We start from the raw sequence: 10,890 nt of genomic DNA on the forward strand, positions 1-10,890 counted from the left end.
GTGCTGTGGCAGGGCCATTGGGCTGAAGGGCGAGGTGCTGTGGCCGGCAGGGCCGAGTGCTTCAGCTGGGCTGGTGGGCGGGTGGCCGGGCGGCAGGAGCCCAGGGCCTGTGGTCACCCTGGTGTGTTTGCACTACAGCCAGCAAGAGGTGAGAGCCACCAGCCCGAGGTGCCCACTCTGCCACCCACAGGACCACCTCCTCTGCCAGCAGGAATAAAGACTTGTGCATCCCTCAACGCATTCCTGTCGTGCTTTCTCCAGAAAAGGGCCCCCGTCCTCTGCCCTGGCTCAGCTGGACCGCAGTGTCCAGGCCTGAGAGCTTGGTGGACCGTGGTGTGGGCCCCTGAGGAGCCTGGTGGACCATGGTGTGCATCCTGAACCCACGCGGGTCTCCTCTTCATTTTTACCTAACAGTTATTTATCCCTCCTCCAAGGAGAACAGAAGTGCTGGAAGAAAGGCTTTTTTGGGGAAATTACCTGCAACCCAGGAGCCAAGCCCCGGGCCAAGAGCTGGGGGAGGAGTTAGTAGGTCCCCCAACATCTGCGGGGCAGGGCCTGACCTTGGGCCTCCCACTGCCCCTGAGCGGCTATAGTGCTGGGTTCTGGCCCTGGCCCACCCCACAGCCAGCCTCCCCAGCAAGTCTGATGACTTCCACAGGCTCCCAGGGCTTTCAAACTGACCTACTGAGGTGGGCAGAGCGGGGAAGGGGTGGGTCTCAGCAGCCCTGCCTTCCCGGGGCCAGTGGGGCTCAATCGAGGATGAAGAGGCTTGCCTCCAAGTTGTCTTTGAGCACCAGGGCAGGAGAGAGGCTGGGCCGCCTCTGATGGGTCCCACGGGGCAGCTCTTGTGCTTCCCTCCCCGACTCCCCACCCCTTCCCCTCCCTGCGTGGGGCACCAGGATGGCACTCAGCTGAGAGCCCCTGGGGTGCTTCCAGCAGTCCTGGGCTCTGACGAGAGAGAGTGAGGTGGGCTGGAGGGGAAGTGGCCAAGGCTCTGCCCACTTCCCAAGCGTTGGCACAAGTGGAGCTTATGCCAGAGGCCCCCGAGAGTCAGAGGGCAGCCAGACTTGGGCGGGGCATCCAGGCAGGTCCCACAGCCCTGTGTCTCCAAGGGTGGGCAGAGGGCATGGCCTGAGGGGGCTGAGCTGCACCCCCATGGCACTGCTTGGGACCGGTGGGAGAAAAGGGGAGGCCCACTCTTCATTTCGGCAGGCCCTTGGGCCAGGGTCTCTCACCCCGTGCGTCTTGGTCCTGCCTGCGGCCACTGCCTGCGACCACAGGAACATTCCTGGAAGCCACTGCCCACTGGTGGCAGCCCCTGTGGCTGCCCCAACCCCTGGGGCAGAGGAACATGTTCCAGGCGGGTGGCCGCATGTGCGCGGTCCGGGTTCCGCAGCGCCGGGGGGCGGGGCCGAGTCACTCGCACACATGCTGTGTGTTAGTGCGTCCTCCTGGTGCTTTGCTTTCTTACCAGGAGTGGAAGGGCGCGCACAGGGAGCGAGGCTTTGAAGCAGTTTGACTTTGGTGATTAATGGCAAGAAGGCCAAGCTGGGAGAGACAGTTCTGATTTATTGATGTTGCTTTGTGAGAACAAATTTATAGCCTGGGGAAGCATCTTCCAAGGGGAATATCGCATGGCTGGAAAGGTCACACGCCAGCTTTGATGTCGGGTGGCAGGAATGTGGGCAGGAGGCAGCGCTGCCAGCCGCTGTCTGTCAAACACGCAGGCTACCTGCTGGCCGGGCCTTTCCCAGCACCTGCCTGTGGGACCCGGGGTGGTACGCACTGTCGCCCCAGGGAGGAGGCAGGGACTCCCCAGGTGCTGCCCCTTCCCACACCAGTATCCCCACTGGACACTCCAAGGGCAGCAGTGCACTGCGGTCCTGCTCCTTCTGCACAGGCTGGAGCCACCTGGGGATCTTGTTTGAATCAACTCTAAACCCCTCAGGTCCTTCCCCGCCTGTTATGAGAGGCCGCTGGAAACACAAGGCCTGCTTCTGTGGACCAGGGGCTCCTCTGGGGGTGGCCTCAGCCACGGCTGAGATCCCTAGAAGTCCAAGAGCTGTGGGGGAGAGAAGTGCTTAGGGACAGCCAGCTGGGCACCTCCACTGGCGCCACGACCCACGCTCACCCACCAGCTGCGGGAGCACCTTCTCCAGCTGCTCCACATCCACACGGAGCGCGTCTTCTGCCTGGGCCTGCCGCACCCCGCGGACTGCTGCTTCTGCGGTGAGAAACGCGCGAGGTGGGGGATCTTAAACCTGAGCCCAGCGAGGGCCTCAGCCTGGTGCCCCCACCCACACCCACGGGCAGCCCCCAGAACCAGGCCACAGCACCTGACAAACAGGCCCAGGAAACCCAAGTTTAGGACCTTGTGGGAAACTGGGGAAAACACCTCTTGGTTTTCCCGCTGTGAAAACACAAAAAGAATCCTGGACGCGGTGCCCAGAGGGAGCGCGGGCCCCGGACTCACCCACAACAAAGATCTTCAGCAACTCCGCTGTGAGCTGCAGCGCGTCCCCGCTCACTGCAAGGCAGGGGAGGCCATGTGGGACCCTCACCCACCGCTCCGGCTGGTGGCTCCAGACCTACCCCCGCCCTCCCCAGGCCTTGGCCCTGCGGAGTTGCGGAAAGGGTCCCTGAGGACAAGTACGGGGAGCACCTCCCGCCCACACCCCTACCCGCACCTTTGGTCTTGTCATCCTTAAAGTGCAGGTGCAGCAGCCTGCTCACCAGCTCCTGGAGGGGAAGGGGTGTCAGCGCCAGGCCCCGCCCTCCCCCCGCACCCCCCTGGGGTGGTGATCATTCTGGGTGACTGTGATTTCTGGCTGGAGACGCCCTCTGTGCTTGGGCCTCTCCCAGGGTAGGGGACACGGGCCAGCCTAGTGGTTAGGGTGGCAGAAGCTGGAGAAGCAGGATGTGTGGGCAGCTCCACTTGGGGCGCCAGGACTCTTCGCAAGGTCTGTGCAAGGAGCCTCCCTACAGCGTGAGTGGTGGTAGACACGGGAGCAGGCCCTGCTGCTGGGGCTCCAGGGAGAGTGGAGAAAGGCCTCGTTGAGTCTGGCCTGATCTTGTACTCCCATCCCCGGCAGAGGGCCATGGCTCTGCTCTCCTTGTGGAGAGGCAGGGAAGGCAGAGCCCGGATTGGGTCCGGAGGCTGGAGGTGGCTGCTCCCAGGTGGGCTGGACTGAAGGAGTGCCACCCGTAAGGCCTTGGTTGTGCCAACTCTGTTCTGGGTGCTGGGTCAGCTCCACCGGTCCTGCCCTGGTGCTCATGATCCTGCAGGAGGTGCTGGTGTCCTGGGAGTATAGAGCTAGGCTGTGCCAGCGTGGTCCGCAGGCTGGAGTGAGGGGTGGGCCAGACGCTGAGGGCCCAGGGCCTGATCAGCTCTCCGTGGCAGGCAACTGGGAGTCCTTTCTAGGTTTTTTGTGGAAAGCAGCACTGGCATTTGAAAGGACCACTCTGGCTGCCAAGCCCAGGGTGGGGGGAAGGGAGGGGGCTGCAGAGCCAGGGCCTTTCTGCCTTCCTGATGGACGGAGGACAGGGACAAGGGAGGAGTCCATGCTGAGACCCCAAAAGGATAGCACTGCTCTGAGGAGATGGGGGGCTGTGGGCACGTGTATTTTGGAGCCAGGACGCAGGAGCTCGGTTTGGGATGCATTGTGTGAACACAGGAGCTATCCACAGAGTGGCGGGTGGCAGCGGCAGTGGTGGCGGCCGAGACTCAGGAGGGCAGCCCCGGGTGGCTGGTGGAGCCACCAGACTCAGTGAGACGGCCCAGGCCAGGCACTGGCCCACAGCGGCTGGGAAAGGAGCCAGCATGGAGCGTCCAGGGCTGGGGGCAGGGGCAGTGGGCACCCAGGAGCCCAGAAACACAGGCACTAACCTGTGAACAACCGGCCAGGCCGCCAGCATCGGCCACAGGGAGGTCACAGCACCTCACCTAGCAGTCCAGCAGGTGACAAGCAGAGCATGGATGCGTGAAGCCCTGAGACGCGGGAGGTGAAGAATGTTCCCCAGCAGGAGGCAGCAGGGTCCAGCATCCCGGCTCGTCCTGAGCCCTCCCTGTCCCCTAGCCAGGGTCCCAGTCACCACCCGCGTGAGCTCAGCGCCACCTGCTGGTCGTTCCTGCTGCTTACAGCCAGCAATACCGGAAAGGCACCAGAAAACAGAGAAGGCAACTAGCTTCCCACCTGCTCCGGGACCCCACGCCAGAGAGTGGTGGATGCCGGAGCTGCCTTGACAATCCAAGGGGCTGCTCTGTACACCGGCAGCGGCCTCGGAAGGCAGGCCCAGCACTGGGGCAGTTGTGGGAGGGCCTGGGACACACCCAGCTTTGCCCCATGACCTGTGGGTGCCACACCAGGGCTGCAGGCCCCCTGCTCCCCATCGTCTTCACACTCATCCTCTGCAATGACCACAACCCCAGCTCTGGCCAGAGCCCTCGGGCCTCTAGTTGTCAGGTGGGCTTGATGGAGAGACCACATGACCTCCTGGGGTGTGTACCCAGTGCCCCCTCTCCGGCAGTGGCCTTTGAGCTACTCTAACCTGGGGGATTCTCCCAGCCACCCAGTGAGGTGGCCCATGCCTCAGTGACTTTCTCTGAGTTCTGGCGAGAATCTTCAGCAACTCCACCAGAGTGCCCCACACTGACCCCCCGCTGTCTTGGGTGATAAGGGCCTGATGCAGGAGAAACAAAGAATTCTCCCTGCTTCTCCAGGACTTCCTTGAAGTCCTCCCCCACGATGGGTTCACAAGGGCCTGAGACCCTCCCTTCCCAGGCCACAGAGGCCCACGAGGCCCTGCTGACATCGAGGAAGCTCAGTGCCCCAACCTTCAGGTAGAGCAAAAGAAAGAAAGGCTCAGAAACCACTCTGCCTGCACTGATGGGACCCCGCACATGGTCTCTGCACATGGCACCCTGTGAGAGCTCCACTGGCCAGGGGCAGGGAAGAGCGGGGCACGCCCTGGAGCCTGGGCGGATCCTGGCTCAGACGGCCTGGGTCTGACCCTAGCTCTGCTGAGTCACTTAACGCCCCCGTGCCTCAGTTTCCCCACTCGCGGGTGGGGTTAATCCGTGTCAAGTGTGAGTAACGTGGAGTACCGAGGAAACCACGCGTTCCCAGCCCAGTGCTGGCGCCCACTATGGAGCAGGGAAAGGGAAACCACAGTGCCTGGCGGCTAGGGTAGGTCCTGCCGGCTCCTCGGGCTGGACCGTCTCACTGTCCCCGTCCTGGGGCCTGATCTCCCCTTAACAGGAGACCCCAGGCTCAGGGCGCAGGGCGGCGGCCCAGCTCCTCCTCTCTCTTCGCCGGCTTGGACTCCGCCATGACGGCGCCCACCTCTACCTGTTTCTGCAGACCCTTTCCACCTTCCCGCAGCCCCGGCTGCCCCACGCGCCCTCCTACTAGCTGCGAGACCCCCGCCCAGGAGGGCGCGGGGCGCGCGGCCGGGCTGGGGTCGGAGTCTGAGAACGGGCCCAACCTCAAAGACACAGGTGGGCGGGGCGGGGGCTGGCGTCTGGCCCTCACGGTGTCACGCGTGGGGTCGGGACGGAGCGTCCACACCCGCCTGGCCCCTGCCTGCCGGCCCTCACCTTCCGGAAGCCGGCTCCAGCTCCAGCTCCCTCCATGATCGCAGCATCGACGCACGCCCTCCGGAACCCCGCCCCTCCAGCCAATGAGAGCAGAGGGCGCCCTCGGAGCCCCGCCCCGCTCCCCTAGCCAATGAACCCGGAGCGCCTTCTCTCGGAGCCCCGTCCCAATGCCTCAGCCAATGAGGCCCGAGCGCGCCCTCCAGCAGCCCCGCCCTCACGTCCCTCAGCCAATGAAGCCGGAGCGCGCCCTTCCGGGGCACCACCCTCACGCCCGTCAGCCAATGAGCCTGGAGCATGCCACCTCGGGGCCCCACCCTCATGCCGCTAGCCAATGAACCTGGAGCGCGCTGCCCCCTTTCAGCCTGCGGCCCGAAGGGCGCGCCAGTTCGTTTTCATTGGCCCGCACCGAGCGCTGCCTGCGCAGAGCCTGCTGGGAGTTGTAGTTCCCGCGGCCTCTCCCGGCGCGCCTTGTTCTTCCTGGATACTGAGGCCCCGACGCGGCAGTCGCGAGGGCGGGGGTCGGGGCTGCAGGCGCGGCAGGGCCGGGTGGGGTCGCGCGACGCGCCTGCCTGCTTCCTGCACGGGTAGTCCCCAAGCACTGCGGGGCCCCAGCCCAAAGCGGACCTTCACTACCGCCCAGCCCCGCGCTCCAGGACCTCCCGCCCGCGGAGCCCACTCGGATTGCTCTTCGTCTGGGTCGGCGGAGGCCCCGTCTCCCGTACTCGGCGCTGGGACTGCTCCGCACCGGGCGGCTCCCTTTAAGCAGCTGCGGGAGCATGCGGAGGAGGCCCTGCCGGCCCCGCGGGTCATGGAGGAGTTCCGGCGCTCCTACAGCCGCCTGTGCAGGGAGAGTGGGGCCGAGCCCCAGAAGGCTGTCCTGCAGCAGCTGCACCAGCTTCCCAGGGGCCGGCTGGACCTGGCCACGCAGAGCCTGACGGTGGAGACCTGCAGGGCCCTGGGCAAGCTGCTGCCGAGGGAGATGCTGTGCACAGAGCTGGTCCTGAGTGACTGCATGCTCAGCGAAGAAGGTGGGCGGGCGCGGCGGGGTGGATCCCTCTGCTCCTTAGCTGCCCACACCGTTGCCTCGGCAGCCCCAGAGGTCGCTTCCTCTCCAGGCTCTCCTCTTTCTGTGCCGTAGTTAAAGCGAGCAGGGGCGCCCCTTCCTGCACCTGGGAGTAGAGGACAGTTCCTCTGTATGACAGGGGAGAGACCTTGACATGCCCCGCTTACCTGGTTCCCCGCGTGCTGAGCCGGCTTGGTGCCTGACAGGGGCTGCAGGTGTTTCAAACATGACTTCATAGCGAGACTCTTGGCCAGCGCCAACCCAGACCACCAGGACCGTTGTCCCTCCCTGGGTCTAGGGAGATTCCCTGAAAAGGGGCCAACGGGGAGGATCTTGGGGTCAGCAGGGGCAGGGAGTGACCGCTGGCCCCCCTCACACAGGGGCCACGCTGCTGCTCCGAGGCCTGTGTGCCAACACCGTGCTGCGCTTTCTGGACTTGAAGGTGAGATACCTGCGCTCTTGAGTGCCCAAGTGTGCCACCCAAGGGCAAGAGGAGAGGGGGAAGATGCCAGGTCTCAGGGGCCAGGGGTCTGGGCAGGTGGCTGGAAACTGTCTGTGAGTCCCCAGGCTGTTCTCTGATGGCCTCCTGTGTGTGACCATCTCCGGAGCAAGAGTTCACGTCGGCAAACAAGCCGGCCCTTGGAAGCCCCCTGAAGGCCGGGAGCCCAGGAGCTGAGGGAGGCTGCACCTCCCTGCAGAGTGCACCCCAGCCTTGTCCCCTGGCTGACCAAGGCCCTTGGGGCACGGGCGGAAATTCAGAGCCAATCAGGGCACGGGAGTGACTGACGGCCTGTTTCTCTCCTAGGGCAACAACCTTCGGGCTGCAGGGGCCGAGGCTCTGGGAAAACTCCTCCAACAGAACAAGTCCATTCAGAGGTGGGGGGTGGTCCAGACCCACCATCACCGCAGGCCCTGTCTCTGTGGTTGAGGACTGGCCCCAGAGCACATGGTTCTGCAGCCCGAGTTGCATACTGCCAGTTGCCCGTGTTTCACATACGCTGGCAGGGAGTAGTCAGAGGCTGGCCCATCAGACCCCAAGCCCACACCTGTCCCTAAGCCCTGGACCCCACAGGCCAGGCAGTCCCCTAGGCGAACTCTGGCTCCTGCCCCTCCTGCAGCCTCACGCTGGAGTGGAACAGCCTGGGCACGTGGGACGATGCCTTTGCCACCTTCTGCGGGGGCCTGGCGGCCAACGGCGCCCTGCAGCAGCTGGACCTCCGCAACAACCAGATCAATCACAAGGGCGCTGAGGAGCTGGCCCTCGCCCTGAAGGGCAACACCACCCTCCAGCAGCTGGGTGAGGCCTCCCAGGCACCTCAGGCTCCTTCATCCCTCTGAGGCTGCCTTTGCTCTTGGAAGTAAGGGGCTAGGGGACTTGCCTGCGTTCCTGCTCTGTTGACCACAAGGCAGTGCCCCCAGGGAAGCACCCCAGCCAGGCCAGCTCCCCCTCTGCCAGGTGCATTCTGTCTGGTGACTACAGGTTTCCTTCCAGACCTGCGCTGGAATAATATTGGCCTCCTGGGAGGCCGGGCCCTCATGAACTGTCTCCCCAGCAACAGAACCCTGTGGAGGCTGGACCTGGCTGGGAACAACATCTCCGGAGATGTCCTCAGAGCCGTGGGTACGGTGCGGGGCTGTGTGGAGCCATGTGTCAGCCTTTGACAGAGGCCTGTCCGCTGAGGTCAGGGTGCTTGGCTCAGGACTGGAACTGACAAGGAGAGCGGCCTGAGAGCCCGGGGAAGCGGGAAGGAGCAGAGGGGTCGTGGGGCACCTGTTTGGCACTTGATTGGCGTTGACCACACATTGGCACTGTCCGAGGCGCCCTGTGTGCTTGCTGAGTTCTTAGGACCTGTGCAGTGGCAGGGTGCCCATTTCACAGCTGGGAAAGCTGAAGCCGTGTGGCTCACAGCCCTGGCCTTGATGGCTTTGCTGATGTTTCAGGTGGCCCAGGCCTTGGCCAGGAAGGCTCCCTGGTCACCCTGAGTTTGTGGCCCTGCATGTGAGTCATGAGAGGCAGGGCCGCCTGGCCTGTGCTGGCCTCCACATTCCCTCCCACCAGCGACCCCAAATCCTTGCAGCTGATGTCTCAGCCTTAGGCCCCACTGCCCCAGACCCAGCTGAGAACTTTGCCAGGCCCCGTACTCCCTAATCCGTGCCCAGCGGCAGCCTCTTCCGGCCCCTGTGCTGAGGCTCCCCCCTTTCTGCTGGCTCTGCCTGGCCTCTGGCTCCAGCTGCACTGTCCCTGGCTTTGCCTCAGTGCTGCCCTGGGTGTTGTCATTGCTCCTGACCTCTGCTCCCTAGCCACATGCCACCCAGATCTTTCCAGAACATGAGTTGGGCACAGCATTCGCCTCAGCATTGTGCAGTGCCCCTTGACCTTTGGGATGGTGGCCAGATGCCCCAGGATGGCCCTCACCTTTTGCGGTGTAGCAGCCCCCACCACCTCTGCCACACGTGTGCCCGCGCCCCCCAACACCAGGTGCCTCCTGCTCACAGCCCCAACCCCATAAAGCATCTTCCACCCTCATGCACTGAGGGGGCACTTCTGACTTGGCAGGTGAGACGTTGCCCTACAAGGCATAGATTCCCAAGCAGCCAGCTGCCGGGTGCAGGGCTGGTGGCCACCAGCCACTCCTGAGGCTAAGCAGCTCCGGGGTGACACAGCTCCTTGTGTGTGTGTGTGTGTGTGTGTGTGTGTGTGACTGAGCGCTCTGTCACCCAGGCTGCAGTGCAGTGGCGCAATCACAGCTCACTGCAACCTCCACCTCCCGGGTTCAAGCGATTCTCCTGCCTCAGCCTCCCGAGTAGCTGGGATTACAGGTGTGCAATACTATGCATGGCTAATTTTTTGCATTTTTAGTAGAGATGGGGTTTCACCATGTTGGCCAGGCTGGTCTCAAACCCCTGACCTCAGGTGATCCACCCACCTCAACCTCCCAAAGTGCTGGGATTCCAGGCATGAGCCCCTGCGCCCGGCTGACACAGCTCCTTCTGCAGAGCAAGCCATGGGCCACAGCCAGGACCGGCTCACCACCTTCCAGGAGAACCAAGCCCGCACTCACGTCCTCAGCAAGGAGGTGCAGCACCTCCGGGAGGAGAAGTCCAAGCAGGTGAGAATGGCGCCTTCACTGAGCTTGGAGCTGCTCGTGGCTGGAGGGCCTGGCCATGTCCTGCCTCCCTCGGCCCCGTGGTCTACCCACCTTCCCTTCCTTGGGTCCCCAGAGCCTGTCTGAGTGGCTGGTACCAGGAAGGAGGGGCGGCCTCCTGGTCTGATCTCCTGCAGGTGGGCTTCCGTGGGGAGCTGGTGTCTGAGCCCCAAGCCTCACTCTGCAGGAGCCACCCTTCCTGTGAAGGAGACAGGGCGCTGTGGGTGGAACCTTTCGCTGCCTTGCTGTGTTGGTGGGCGCCGGCTCCTTTCCCGGAGAAGGTCAGGTGGACAGGCTGTAGGTGCTCTGACAGGGCTGTGGCTGTCTCTGTCCCCAGTTTCTGGACTTGATGGAGACCATTGATAAGCAGCGGGAAGAGATGGCCAAGAGCAGCAGGTGAGCGGGCCCAGGGCAGGGGCAAGGCAAGGCTTCAGGGATCGGGTCCTGGGACCAACCTGAGCCCAAAAGTGAGGCCACGAGGTGGTGGCTGGAGGCTCAGTGCCCAGGCGACCGTAGATGCTTAAGGAACAGCAGCAGCTACCAAGGCCAGAGGTCTATAGGAGCGCTCTGGGGTTTGGGTGACTCTGCACCCTCCTCGCTGCCCACAGGGCGTCGGCAGCCCGCGTAGGACAGCTTCAGGAAGCCCTGAATGAGAGGCACTCCATCATCAACGCTCTCAAGGCCAAGTAAGTAGGGGGTGGCTCAGGATACTTCAGAGACATGCCCACAGCACAGAGGAGGGTGGTGTGAGCCTGTGTGCAAGTCCTGTTTGCAAAGTAGAGGTGGGAAATGGTGAGGCTGGGGCAGTAACCCAGAAGTCTTCCTGGGGGAGGCGGGTGCTGGCTGGGGTTGACTAGGTGCCCAGCAACAGTGAGAGCAGCGAGGACTTTGTAAGGCACATGAAGCTCCAGCTGGGGCGGGGGTGCTGCCCTTCCTTTCTGCAGGCTGCAGATGACGGAGGCCGCCCTGGCTCTGTCAGAGCAGAAGGCCCAGGACCTGGGGGAGCTCCTGGCCACAGCGGAGCAGGAGCAGCTGAGCCTATCGCAGAGGCAGGCCAAGGAGCTCAAGCTGGAGCAGCAGGTGGG

General features: G+C 63.9%; 3 protein-coding genes across 9 annotated transcripts in view; 2 read left to right on the forward strand and 1 right to left on the reverse strand.

Annotated features, from left to right (window-relative positions):
• ASPSCR1 (ASPSCR1 tether for SLC2A4, UBX domain containing) overlaps window positions 1-236 on the forward strand; it is a 27,086-nt gene extending 26,850 nt beyond the window's left edge. For 3 of the 4 annotated variants that reach the window (XR_003309723.2, XM_026455844.1, XM_026455848.2), the window contains one exon: window positions 139-236. Coding sequence is in view for 2 of the 4 variants with exons in the window: in XM_026455844.1 (XP_026311629.1) it covers window positions 139-152 (14 nt within the window). In the remaining 2 variants the exon portion in view is untranslated. The remainder of the gene's footprint in view (window positions 1-138) is intronic. The other variant, XR_003309724.2, reaches the window with a different exon arrangement.
• Window positions 237-1,549: 1,313 nt separating this feature from the next.
• Window positions 1,550-5,668, reverse strand: CENPX (centromere protein X). 4 transcript variants are annotated; one of them, XM_026455857.1, is made up of 5 exons: window positions 5,597-5,668; window positions 2,688-2,739; window positions 2,474-2,527; window positions 2,151-2,224; window positions 1,550-2,062 (listed from the first exon to the last, which is right to left on the reverse strand). In XM_026455857.1, the coding sequence occupies exons 1-5, from the start codon at window positions 5,630-5,632 to the stop codon at window positions 2,048-2,050; spliced, it is 231 nt and encodes a 76-aa protein (XP_026311642.1). In that variant the 5' UTR covers window positions 5,633-5,668; the 3' UTR covers window positions 1,550-2,047. The 4 variants fall into 4 exon arrangements, with proteins under 4 accessions (XP_026311642.1, XP_026311641.1, XP_026311643.1 ...); XM_026455856.2 differs by having other exon boundaries at window positions 2,136-2,224; XM_026455858.1 differs by having other exon boundaries at window positions 2,136-2,224; window positions 2,337-2,527.
• A 373-nt stretch (window positions 5,669-6,041) lies between these two features.
• Window positions 6,042-10,888, forward strand: LRRC45 (leucine rich repeat containing 45; the record flags this gene model as incomplete). The annotated part of the gene is made up of 9 exons (XM_026455915.1): window positions 6,042-6,624; window positions 7,040-7,101; window positions 7,465-7,535; window positions 7,778-7,956; window positions 8,152-8,280; window positions 9,657-9,769; window positions 10,143-10,201; window positions 10,414-10,491; window positions 10,750-10,888. Coding segments are annotated over exons 1-9 (1,050 nt in total), but the record flags the coding sequence as incomplete, so codon positions are not given.
• Between the last annotated feature and the right edge of the window lie 2 nt (window positions 10,889-10,890).

The sequence above is a fragment of the Piliocolobus tephrosceles genome, chromosome 16 (genome assembly GCF_002776525.5).
Source record: "Piliocolobus tephrosceles isolate RC106 chromosome 16, ASM277652v3, whole genome shotgun sequence".
In the NCBI taxonomy this organism is placed as follows: Eukaryota; Metazoa; Chordata; class Mammalia; order Primates; family Cercopithecidae; genus Piliocolobus; species Piliocolobus tephrosceles.